The following is a 12,254-nucleotide window of genomic DNA, read 5'->3' as shown; positions in this document are numbered from 1 at the left end:
AGTCCACACATCTTAAAGTTGCCAAGGTTGAGCAACACTGCTCTGAAGTGACCTCTTTGATAGGCACTTTGCTTGCCCTTTCCCCCAAAAAGCTTCTTTAGCTCTTCTTCTCCGCGTCAGACCTGCCCCATGCCCTCCAGCTAAATCTAGAAAAGGATTCTCCCTTTCCTTTTCCTTGGAGGGGTTAACTGAGGCAGGAAAGGCGGGCAGCGCGGCTGCCGGCATACAACTCCCAAGAGCCACCGCGTCCGATGAGGTCATTGGCCAGCGCCGGAGAAGGGGGAGCGGGAAGTTTGCACGGGGAGCGAAGCGAAGGAGGATGGAGGAGAAGCTGACGGGGGTAAGCGAGGCTGGGGCCGTTCGCGGGCTGTGCCCAAGAAACCAAACGCTACGACGGTGAGGGGGATTTTCCTGGAAGGACCTGTTCTCCTGTGCTCTGCGTTTCCTGGTTTGGGCTAATGCTTTCCAACGTTAAGCCCATAGCTGGGCTGATTGGATGCAACTCCAATAAAACAAATAACAATATTTAGCAAATAATCTTCCGCGAGGCTTGAGGCCTTTGTGTACAATATGTGGGGATCGGGACGACGGATCTTTGTAAGCCGGAGCGACCTCTGGGTCCTCTTCATCCTTATTATTTCTGAAGTGTCATGAGGTTGGAATATTAGGCTGCTGACCTTTCGAAAAATGGCCATTGAAAGGTCAAGGCTGCTGACCTTTCGGAATGTATTGGAACATGGGGAGCAGACCTAATAGGAGCTGGGGGAGGAAAACCGTTCCTCTTTTGTTTCTGCAACAGGTCGCTTCGTGGCTGAAGAAGACTTTCGGGGACCAGCCGATCCCTCCCTACGAAGCGGACGCACGGACAGTGGATATTTTGTACGAGCTGGCAGAACGCAACGAGTCCAGAGATGGGGATGTCAGCTTGTTAACTGAAGACATGAAGCAGAAAGCAGCGGAGTACGAGTCCGATGGTGAGCTCAGATGCCAACGCTTCTGCGTCGGCCTAAATGGCCAGGCATGTTAACGCAGTAGGGTTTTCCTAAACCACGGCCTGTCTTATATTTGCTTCCCCAGGCCGCTTCCTGCAGGAACTTTTAATGGAGAGTCTGAATCTTTCCGTCAGCAGCCTGTCTAAAGCCGGTACAAGCTACCTGAATAACCTGGTGGATATTGCCTTGGCGCTGGAAACAAAGGACACTTCTCTTGCAAGGTGGTGCATTTCTCCGCAGAAGACGTTTCTGAATGCTGCAGGGCCAACTCTGAATGAGGAATTACGGCCACCTCACGATCATGAATGTTTTTACGGAGAGAGCAGTTAGATGGGAAAAAATCGATTAGAGCTGTGTTCCTTTATTCCTTTATGCATGTATTATCTATTTATTTAAATAGTTATGCTCCTCTGCAGAACAGGAGATTTCCTAGATGGTTTGCAAACACCTAAAAAATGTACAGTTCCAACTCTGAAACTCTGTGGAGATTTAAATAACTTTTATAGGATCTGGTACAGAATTTATTTGTTTATTTCAGGTTAGAGGCTGCCTGACTCCAAGTGACTGTGGGTGGCTTATAGACCTATATTTAAAAATAATAATAATAGAGGAAAAGAATCATGTTCAATTTTATTACCATAATTAAGGGGTACACTGGTCTTTATAATGTTTCTTGTTAGCCTCATGAACGAGGTGCAGGGATTATCCAATTCTGCAAGAAATTCCAAATTCCCCTCAGCGCATTAGTAGTGGCTGATTGCTAAATACCTATTGTAGCTCTCGGTGTAGAAAACAAATCCTGATTAACCAGACCTTTTGTCTTTAGTTTTATTCCTGCCATCAACGACTTGACTTCCGACCTGTATGCAGCAGAATCCAAAAACAAAGATCTAGAACTCGAACTGAGCAACCTGAGGAGAAAGCTCACATCAGTGCTTGTGCTGGAGAAACGCCTTCAGGAGTAAGTTCTTCTCTTTCTTTACCCTTTTCCCCCCTTTGTGCTCCCGAAGGCTTTTGCACATGGTTGTAGAATTTCAACCAGCCAGCTTGCTTGATTTATGGTATTTAAAAAAAAAAAAATGGCCTGAATCTGTCATAATTAAACTGCATTTTGTCTCTTTTGATTCCAAAATGTGTGCCAAGAATGCATTCTGGGTTCTAGTGATTCAGGTGGCATTGCAGAACCAGACAGGAGACTGTATCAGTTCAGAAAATGGGTGGAGGACACTGGTTTTGAATGCACCCAGCCCTAACACATTTTAGCAAGTAGATGCTGTTTAGGTAGATTTGTATCCTTTACAAATAACTTGTTTACATCAGAAACCACTTGCAAACGTGATCCATTACCCCCATTTGGTCATTCTGTTGTATTTGGAAGTATCATGGTTACACTGATTTAGTGACATTATATGTACTCTATAGTTTCTTGTTATGTGCTGCTTTTATAAGACTCTTTGATTCCTTTTTTGACTGAAGCAGCATAAAACCACTTGTAAATCATTGTGTGTGCATGCACCTTCAAGTCAGTGCTGACTCCTGGCAACTGCCTGGACAAGCCCCTGCAGTTTTCTTGGCAAGATTTCATAAGTGGTTTGCCCTCGTCTGCTGCTTCCTAGGGCTGAGAGAGAGGGACCGGCCCAAGGCCACCCAACTGGCTTCAAGCCTAAGGCAGGCCTAGAACTCACCGTCTTCTGGTTTCTAGCCTGATGCCTTAACCACTACACCAAACTGGCTCTCTTTAAATCAATAAATAATGACTAAAAGCCCTGCTTCCTTTTGATGCAGGAGCAGCCATGCCAGAGTCTGGTCCTTGTTGCATTTATAAACTATGTTGAGTTCTGCTTCCAGTCGTCAGGGAAGGGAAAATTTGTCCTTGCTTTGTGGCAAGATCTTCTAGTGGATTGCTCACATTCTCTCTCTGGTCTGGAAACTTGGGCCTTGAGGGGAAATTAAGTCTAGTCCTAAGACTAGAGATTCTCTTCTCACTCCTCTGAACAAAAGGTCCTGTTTGAAGCATTGGCTGTATTGTAGATTGTTGTATCAGGCTCTGGAGGATTTGATATCCAGGAAGAAAATATTCACTATAGTCCTGTAGATTCAGTCTTTTGGCAGTACTTACCTTCTTCTACAGCCCTTGTTTACCAGGTTAGACATTTGATCGAACTGGTATTATGTGTGTGTGTGTTTATTTGTGTAATTTACAGAGCTATATACCTGTCATCCCTTTTGATGCCAACTCTGACTGGTTTGCATACCCTACTTTTGTAAATAAGTTTAAAAATGTACAATAGTTTTATATTGTAACATGCAGAGAGGGCATGTTACGGACCCTGTCCATGAGGATTGCTGATTGGCAGGGTCCAGGAGGAGGGCCTTCTCTGCCGTGGCCCCCGCCCTTTGGAATAAGCTGTCCCTGGGGGGTAAGACAGGCCCCCACTCTCCCGGCCTTTCAGAAGGGAGTCAAAACCTGGCTTTGCCACCTCGCTTGGGGCGAGAGGGAGGACAGTAGATTGTGGAGGTGGCTGGTGCCATGATGTGGCCCCCGTAAATTCCATCATGACCATCTTGGATTTTATACTTTATATTTTATAAGGTATATTTTACGTTTTATATTTTCTATTTATTATATTATATTGTACAATGAATTTTTACTCTTTTATTTATTGTAAGCTGCCCAGAGTCGTCATTGAACGAGATTGGGTGGTGGATAAATTTAATAAAATAAATAAATAAATAAATACAACAAACGATGTGCACCCAATTTAGCACTAGAGATAAATAAAATAACTTTAAATCAATTCCCTCCCCTCTGTCCAAAATTATAACATTGTGACATTTCTACCGCTAAGGCTTGCAGAAAAAACAGGTTTTGATGGTTTTTCTATGGCTCAGGAGGGGAGAAACCACTTGGATCTCAGAGAGAAAACTGCTCTAAAGACTGGGGCGTGGTTGTGGGGAGGCAGAATTTTGACTCCAAAAATGTAATAGCCTTTTTTTTTTTCCCCCCTTGTCAAAGAGGAATCCTTCCTCTTCCAGGAACAGGAACATTAGAGATCATTGCAGGACAGGGCATTGGGGTGCTTTTGAGCACAGGCCTGGTTCTGGTGTTAGGAAGACCACAACTTGTAAAAGTGCTGTCTTACACCACCAGAGTGGTGTTTGTGGAGCTTTTGCACTGTTTTGTAATGCTCAGGACCCATCTGCATGTGGTTTGCTAAGACTTTGTCACAGAAGAGATTTCACTTTGTAGTGATGTCATGAAAACAGAAGATCTTCTGATAGTGGAAAGAGCGAAAGCCGATGGCCGAACGCAGAATATGAAGTTCCTGAAGGAAAAATCGGAAGATATCAAGTTCAGAATCAAGTCTGCCGAGGTAAGCCAAAGAAGATTTCTAAGCTTTCTGAGGGATGAAAGTGATATTTTTGGGACTTACTTGCTGTCTTTGAAAAGTATCGCTTAAGTTCCCTGCAGGTCCCAATGCTACGCTCTGAAATTGTGGAGGGAACACAAATTGTTTAGAGGGGTTCACAAAAGAGGAGAAACGGAGAACAAATGATACTGCCTTCACTTGTATTTTGGAGAAAAAAGCACAAAACTGTGAAGTTTCAGGAATACTGGTTTTTAGGCTGTACTAGTTTAGACTTCACTTGCTGACAGCTTCCTCTGCATAGGCAAATCATTGTGCTGGAAAAAACATGCTTTTCCTATAGAAAGGTTAGTCTCAATTCCTAACATGCATCCAGGGTTTTTTGGCAATTATATGGACATGATGATCTCCCGGACAAGTACTAACCAGCTCTGATTCTCTTTAGTTTCCAGCTGAGAAAATGTTGGCTTTCATTCAGCCTTTTCTCTGGAAGAATTATTGTTTGTTCTGATTTGTGTAACGCAAAGTCATCCTATTGTTTCTTTGGTTTTGGTTTAGCCTGTGGTAAGAATTCAGACATTCTGATTTGTAAACTACTAATCATGGCTTAGTCTGTGGTGTGAACCCAGATAATTGTGGTTTATTAATAAGCCAGAATTAATCAAACCATGGCTTAGGGTGAAGTATAAAGCTAGGCTCTGAATTCTTATTTTTATTTTGTGACCATAGAGCAAACTAGAACTTCAGCTCAAAGATTGGAAGCCGGTAGAACTTGAGTTTAGGGAGAAATTATTCTGAATCTGGAGGATTTGTCATTAATAACTCTCTACTTGCTGTAGCTAGCATAAGCCTATGGGCAAGATTGTTTCTATATTTGGTTTTTGTCTTGTCTAACAGAAGGATCTCAACCTTATGTCTTGGAGCACTTTTCTTTTGTTTACCTGCTTTTTTTAAAGATACATTTCTAACACTCATGTTGGCAGAAGATAGGTTTTAAACCTAGAATATCTCATTGGCTTCCTTCTACCAGGAAAGTGTGGCAGCAATGCAGGTAGCAGAGATCAAGCAAGAGCTTTGGGGAAGTTGACTAGCACTGATTTGCGTTTCTTGGAAATATTACTGTCTGGGCCAGAAATGGGGATCTGTAACACAGTTCATCCCTCTCGTCCGCTGTCAGGGCCAGCCTCGTTCCGAATAAGACACAGACTCACTTAATAGGGATTAAGGATTTCCGGTTTATTGAAACGGTACTGACAGAGAGAAAAACGGGAATGGAGGTGTGGTGGCATGGTGTCCTGTTTATACCCTCTTGCCTGACCCCGTGCTCTTCCACCCTCCATTGACCCCACTCCCCTCGATGGGATTTGTGACGGTTTGTTGGGCGTTTTCCCGGCTGCCGTCTTTGTCCTCTTGGCACAGGTGCGGCCTCCGGGGCATTAGGCGTGGGTTCTTCTGTGCCGTTGATGCTTATCTGCATCACCTTGCAAAGTCCTTCCATTGAGTTGTAGATTCCTTCCTGGGTGTGGGTGCTTTGGGTGATTAGTTTGAAGTTTGATTTAATCATCTCCTTCCTCTCTTCCTGATGATCATGATCCATGTTGTGAGGCTCTTTGTGCCTTGCAACGGGGTCATGACACCCGCTGTCTCATCATCTATCGACCTATCTACCTACCTTCCTATCTATTCATCTAATTCTGCAGAGGAAATACTTCCTACACGGCCCTAATTAAATGATGGGATTTCCTGGCCCAAGAGGTGGTGATGGTCACCAAACTGGACAGAAGAACATCAGAGGAAGTGATGGAGGTTAGGTTGAACTGTTAATGGCTACTCGTCACAAAAATCTAGATCAGTGTTTCTCAACCTTAGCCACTTTAAGATGGATGGACTTCAATATGTGGTTGGCTAGGGAATTCTGGGAGTTGAAGTCCACCCATCTTAAAGTGGCTAAGGTTGAGAAACACTGATCTAGATAATCTCCAGTACTCCCAGTTTCTGCTTTGAGGCATCCCCTGTTTGACTAAGGAGGGAAACAGGTCCATGGATGAGGTAGGAGAAGGGTGAGGCCCAGCTAGCACGGGCAGGGATTTTGGAGCATGCAGATATAGTGAGTGATGTCTGTGGCTGCGTCACATCTGGCTTCTTTAGTCAAGTGCTAAGTGCAAAGGAGTCGAGACAATCGTTGAACATTCCACAGTTCAGGCGCGTGTGCACGCACACACACACTCAGGGGCTTCAGAGGAGGATAACAAAGTGTAGAGCAAGGATTTCAGGTGCAGATCATTGTGCGAAGGAACAGGTAGCTGACTTCAAATCTTGACAATCTGGGCATCTCGGCCAGGGGTGGTTGAGTCACCAGCTGGGCAGTCCTGCTCTTTGGAGAGCTGTGGGGAACAAGTGTGGGTTCTAGCAATTCTGCAGCTCCAGCTCTTTCTTGGGAGGTGGCTGTGATGGCCCAGGCTCCCAAGGGGCCCCATCCTGAAGAGGCATCCTCTCCTTTCATCCTCTGAGATCTGTTTGGGGCCCGTCTTGACCCCAGGATTCTTTTATTTCTATGACCAGTTATTTGATTTGATTGGAAGTAACTTCATACAGCAGACTTTTTCTCTGCTTTTTCTGATTCTATGGGAAATCGTAAAATGGGCTTTTACATCTCTCTGTCCTTTTCCTATGAGTAATTCTGTGTGTTTCCTGTCTATTTTCCCCCACTAATCTGTCTCTCCTGTCCCTGCAGGAACAGCTTTCTGCCAGTGGGCTGGATGCTTCTCTGACACATGAGTCACTAGTGACTCTTTCAGAGGTGGGTGTTATGCCACGGAAATTGGTGACGTTTTAGTATGGTGCGGACTGGCTGGTATTTAACCTGGGCTGCTGGAGGAAATGACATTCAGCTACATGGACTCTGGATCTGGGTTTGCCGAGATTAAGCGCCGAATGCCTCTCTAAAGTTTGCAGAATTCCAGGGACAACAGGTCTTATGTCCAGACTTCTGCAGTGAAATGAGACGCTGTGGGAGAGAAAAGAACTTGATGGAGAAACTTAAAAAAGCCAAACAAAATGCGAAGGTTTCTTTTTGCAACAGAAAGCAGTGAGGGACAGAATGAAAGAGGGATAGCAGACGCCCAGTTCTTTTAGGAAGAAGCAGGACTTTGGCGTGTGCTTCCCATGGTGCTGTTCTGGCAGGAGGTTGAGACTTTCAGAGTGTGTGGGCCATGGCTGAGTCTTCCGGAGCACAGAGAGGGGCTGGGCTTTGTCAGCGCCAAGCATTTCTGCATGGAGGCCCAGAGTCCACAATTAGGTTGTGCCTAGATTACACAAAGGAGAGAAGCAGCCTGGGACCTGTGCAAATTGTTTCAAAAATCCCAAGAGTTCCTATGTATTGGGGTAACTCTGCGGGGCGTCAAGTTGAGGAAAGCTCTTCAGCTGTCTCATTTAATTTCTCCATCTTCTTTCTCATCTCCTGCCTTGGTTGGTTCTGCAGTTTTCGTTCAAGCCAGGAACACCCTGGCAAAGGATTTGGAAAGGCAGGAGTAAATCTAAAGTAAATTGGCGAGAGGGAGTAATAGGTATATACCACTGTTGTTTACTTACTTAGCCGAAAGAAAAGACCGCGAAGCCTGACATTAGTCTTCCAATACAGGAAGGGATGTCACAGGGTGGGGACGTGGATTCTCCAAGCAGTGGAGGGAAAGACCAGAAAAAGTAGAGGGAAGTTTTACAGATTCAGACCTGAAATAAGGAGCAATGTCCTGATTGTGAGAGCTATTAAGCAGTGGAACAGCCTGTCTCCATCACAGCCTGTACTCCATCACTGGAGGCTTTCAAGAAAAGATTGGACAGCCATAGGCGGGGATTAGACTAGAAGCCCTGCAAGGTTCCTTCCACCCTTATGATTCAGCTACTCAGAGTCAATCACTCCATAAATGTGACTTACAAATGAACCATTATTATTATATTACAGGTAGTCCTCGCTTACCAACCACAATTGGAACTGGAATTTCAGTTGCTAAGTGAAGCGATCATTAAGCAAATCCGGCCTGATTTTGTGACCTTGTGGCGGCTGTTAAGCGAATCACCGCAGTCATTAAGTGAACCACATGGTTGTAAAGAGAATCACACAGTTCCCCATTGATTTTGCTTGCCAGAAGCTGGCTGGGAAGGTCGAAAATGGTGATCACATGACCACAGGAGATTGCAATGGTTGTAAATGTGAACCGGTTGCCAAGCGCCCAAATCGTAATCATGTGACTGCGGGGATGCTGCAACGGTCACAAGTGAAAGGAATGGCTGCAAGCCGTTTCTTCCAGCACCGTCGTAAGTCTGAACCATCACTAAACAAATGGTTGTTAAGCGAGGACTACCTGTACAGAATTCTCAGCCCAATCTATAAATAACTGAATGTATTCTTTGCACAGAAACTGGCAGAGCTGAAGAAGCAGGCAGTTCCTTTAAAGAAGAAGCTGGAGTCTTATCTGGACCTGACACCGGTGATTCTCTTCCTCCCCCCCTCCACCGCTCCCCATCTTCTTGGGCTTGTCCTTTGTGGATAGGTGTACTGCACCCATTTTGTGGTTGGTAGAAAACGAGGTGTGAATGGAAAGGAGATGAGGATGGACTAAGGGAACCAGATTTAAGGAGAGTGGGAAAACAGAAGCAGAAAATGGAGAGATGGCAGTGTTTTCAGTAGGAAAGGCATGGCTGTATTAAGAATTCTGGCACAGGCTTAGGGCACATGCCGGGGTGTCCACAGAGCACGGTCAGAAAAGCCAAGATCAAAACCAGATGGAGCTTCAATTACACCATTGCGGCCACCATCTTGATGTTTTTCACCACACCCTACAGACATCCCTGGCGTGCGAAGTCCCTGATACTTGTGTTGCAACATTTAAAAAAAAATACCCTACTGGTGCTCTGTTTCTGAAAACCTACGGCTCCATCATGACGTGAGCAAGATGGACCTTATCTTGTGACCCTTGCAATCCAATTCAGCTCAGGGAAGAGAAGAGAAGATGGAGGTGGAGATCAACAAGGTTAAAATAATGCATTTTAGGTTGTTGATGCATTCTCGCAGTTGCTTTGGGTAGAGGACAGTGACCACGGGGCTGTGCCAAAAGTTTCACAAAGGAAGCTGGGCTCGAGGGGAGAGGCATTGCAAAGATGCCAGTTGTGTTGTTGCACGCATGGGGGCAGTAAGCGAGCTGGGCAGGATGTCTGAGGAAGCAGGAGGCTTTTGGATGCCTGCCACTCCTTGATTCAAGACCGTGGTTTTGCCTTTGCCATTTGGTGTCATTCCACGAGCGCAGTGTACCTCAACCTCAGCAACTTTAAGACAGGCGGACTTCAACTCCCAGAATTCCCCAGCCAGCATTGAAGTCCACCTCTCCTAAAGTTGCCGTGGTTGAGAAACACTGCGCTAGAGGGCTGGGTGTTGAAGCACTGCAGTTTGGAGCATTCTTTTTGGGGAAAAAAAAAAGAGTATGTGGGAGGGACATCCTAACCATGGCACATTTGATGTTGCAAGGTCTGAAGGGAACCCTGTGTGTGGCTCTACAACGGTGCCTTGTTCTTTTCAGAGCCCTTCTCTCGCTCGAGTGAAGATTGAAGAAGCGAAGAGGGAGCTGGTGAGTCTTTCCCTCGGCGTCGATCTGAACAGATTCTCGGGGCTAACATGCGTGCTAATTTCAGCCTAGACCAGTGCTTCTCAACCTTAACTGCTCTAAGATGGGTGGACTTTAACTCCCAAAATTCCCCAGCAAGCTGTGCTGGCTGGGGAATTCTGGGAGTTGAAGTCCACCCATCTTAGAGCACTTAAGGTTGAGAAACACTGGTCTAGGATGAGGATATGCAGGAGAAGGGCAGTGCCAATTAATTGATGGGGTCAGGCATGTTTGGCTCCAAGTCAGTTTGAGAAACTCTGAAATCCATGAGGGAGCAGAGCCCAATCCCACAGGTCCTGCCAACGTATCCTTCACCTTTTCCTGTTTAGTTGCTTCTGTACTCTTTCAGCCAAAGCCTTCTCAGAGAGAAGTAACGTAGCTGCTGAATTCAACTGAGTCCACCTTCTTCCTTTCATCCTTGCGGCGTAATGGGATTACCAGTAGTCCTTGTTTACCGACTGCAATTGGGACCAGTGACTTTGCTAAGCAGAAAATCACGTGATGGCAATGGACTTACAACGTCACTTCCCATTAGGTCACTAAGTGAGTCACCGCAGTCATTAAGTGCGACATCACATGACCATGACTTGTGATTTTACTGCCAGCTTCTCCATTAACTCTGCTTGTTGGAAGCTGGTTGGGAAATACCCAAATGGTGATCACGTGCCTGCAGGACACTGCGACAGTCATAAGTGTGAGGATTGGTTGCAAAGCTGTTTTTTTACACAGTCATAACTTTGAATGGTCGTTAAATGAGGCAGTCGGTAAGTGAGGACTACCTGTACATGAATCAGAGGCATTTGCAAGAACCAAAGCCACAGGCCCAAACCAGAAGGGAGATATTAAATAACTCAGACATGCAAGGAAAACATGCAGACGTTTTGAAAATAAGTCCTTGGTAGTCAAAATGATTAGGCACTTGCATGTCCTGCAGATGTGCAGAAAAAAACGGGGGAGGGGCTTGTCCTTCCAGTCTGCAAGGGGAAAGAATGACGGTAACTATCTTTCTGGGTTCTCAAAACAAGGAAGTCTTGAGGAAGCTCATTTCCAGAGGAGCCAGAAAGTCCCAAGAGGGAGAAGGAGCAAAATCTCTTACAGCCGAGAGTGTTGCCATTTGCACGTCCTTTGTTTTAATAGCCATGCATCTCCAGACTACATCACAACAAGGATATTTTCTCCCTGCATTCCTCAGGAGTAGAACATTTTCTCACCTCCCCCCAAAACAGCTAGTACAGGTAGTCCTTGTTTAGTGACCACAATTGGGACCGGCAACTGGGTCGTTAAGCAAAGTGGTTGCTAAGTGAAACCGCGCCTGGGCTTATGATCTTCCTTCAGCTTTCCTTTACTTTACAGACCTGCAAAGGTCATAAATGCAAGGATTAGTCACAAAGTTACTTTTATATCACTGTTGTAACTGCAAATGGTTGCTGTGCGAGGCAGTCGCTGTGCAAGGCACTCCCTAAATGAAGTTTACCTATATAGGCCTGTATAGGTTGCCTATTCCTGGTTGTTAGTGTTATGTGTGAACCCCATGTGAACAAGGCATTGTTTAAAACGTATCATTGATTGTTTTTATGTTCATATCCATGTTTCCAACATCCCATACATCTATTTGCATTTTAGTAGCAGGTATTTTCTATTTCGCAGAAATCGCCTTTAATGCAAATAATCTCACGGATGCCTTCTTCCCCTTTCCAGGAAGCACTCGAGGCCGAGTTTTCAACAAAGGTGGACATGACAGCACTTTCAGTAACTTTGCCTACCAAACGACCATTTGTATAATCACTCTGGTGTACGAAGAAAGGGAGTAATTGTGGATGTTGTGAATATGTGAATACTGGTTTATCTCTTCCCTCAACAGAACATACCATATTGCATATAAATTCATTTTTTCCCTGGGAATATGTTATTCAGTCTTTCTGAATAAATTTTTTAAACATAAGCATTTGTACAAGCAATTGGGTTAGGCCATTGCCCTCAACATTGTATGTCTGTAAAACGTTTATATCTAACTAGTTCACAGACAACTGACTATATATACACAGTACCTCATTACTGACAACAAAGTGTAACATCAGAATTAATCATAACAAAAACATTGAAGGGAGGGGAATAGTCTAGAAAAGTCTAGAATAAACAGAGCATCTTCCACACACATAACCATATTGCATGAAAATCTTCCTTGCGTACTCAACTTCCTGCCACAGTTCAGTCCATCGCTGCAAATGGATAGAGAT

The 12,254-nt window shown here is 44.9% G+C and overlaps 1 protein-coding gene across 2 annotated transcripts; it reads left to right on the top strand.

The window, feature by feature from the left end:
* Positions 1 to 251: 251 nt before the first annotated feature.
* On the top strand, positions 252 to 11,959 carry HAUS1 (HAUS augmin like complex subunit 1). Of its 2 annotated transcripts, XM_063295868.1 has the most exons (9): positions 252 to 340; positions 800 to 974; positions 1,078 to 1,213; positions 1,819 to 1,953; positions 4,243 to 4,366; positions 7,095 to 7,160; positions 8,776 to 8,847; positions 9,934 to 9,981; positions 11,716 to 11,959. In XM_063295868.1, exons 1-9 carry the CDS (start codon positions 320 to 322, stop codon positions 11,797 to 11,799), a joined length of 861 nt encoding a protein of 286 aa, XP_063151938.1. In that variant the 5' UTR covers positions 252 to 319; the 3' UTR covers positions 11,800 to 11,959. The 2 variants fall into 2 exon arrangements, with proteins under 2 accessions (XP_063151938.1, XP_063151937.1); XM_063295867.1 differs by lacking the exon at positions 252 to 340 and having other exon boundaries at positions 694 to 974.
* The last annotated feature ends 295 nt before the right edge of the window (positions 11,960 to 12,254 follow it).

Source organism: Candoia aspera, chromosome 2, assembly GCF_035149785.1.
Source record: "Candoia aspera isolate rCanAsp1 chromosome 2, rCanAsp1.hap2, whole genome shotgun sequence".
In the NCBI taxonomy this organism is placed as follows: Eukaryota; Metazoa; Chordata; class Lepidosauria; order Squamata; family Boidae; genus Candoia; species Candoia aspera.
This window is presented reverse-complemented; position numbering and strand designations above follow the sequence as displayed.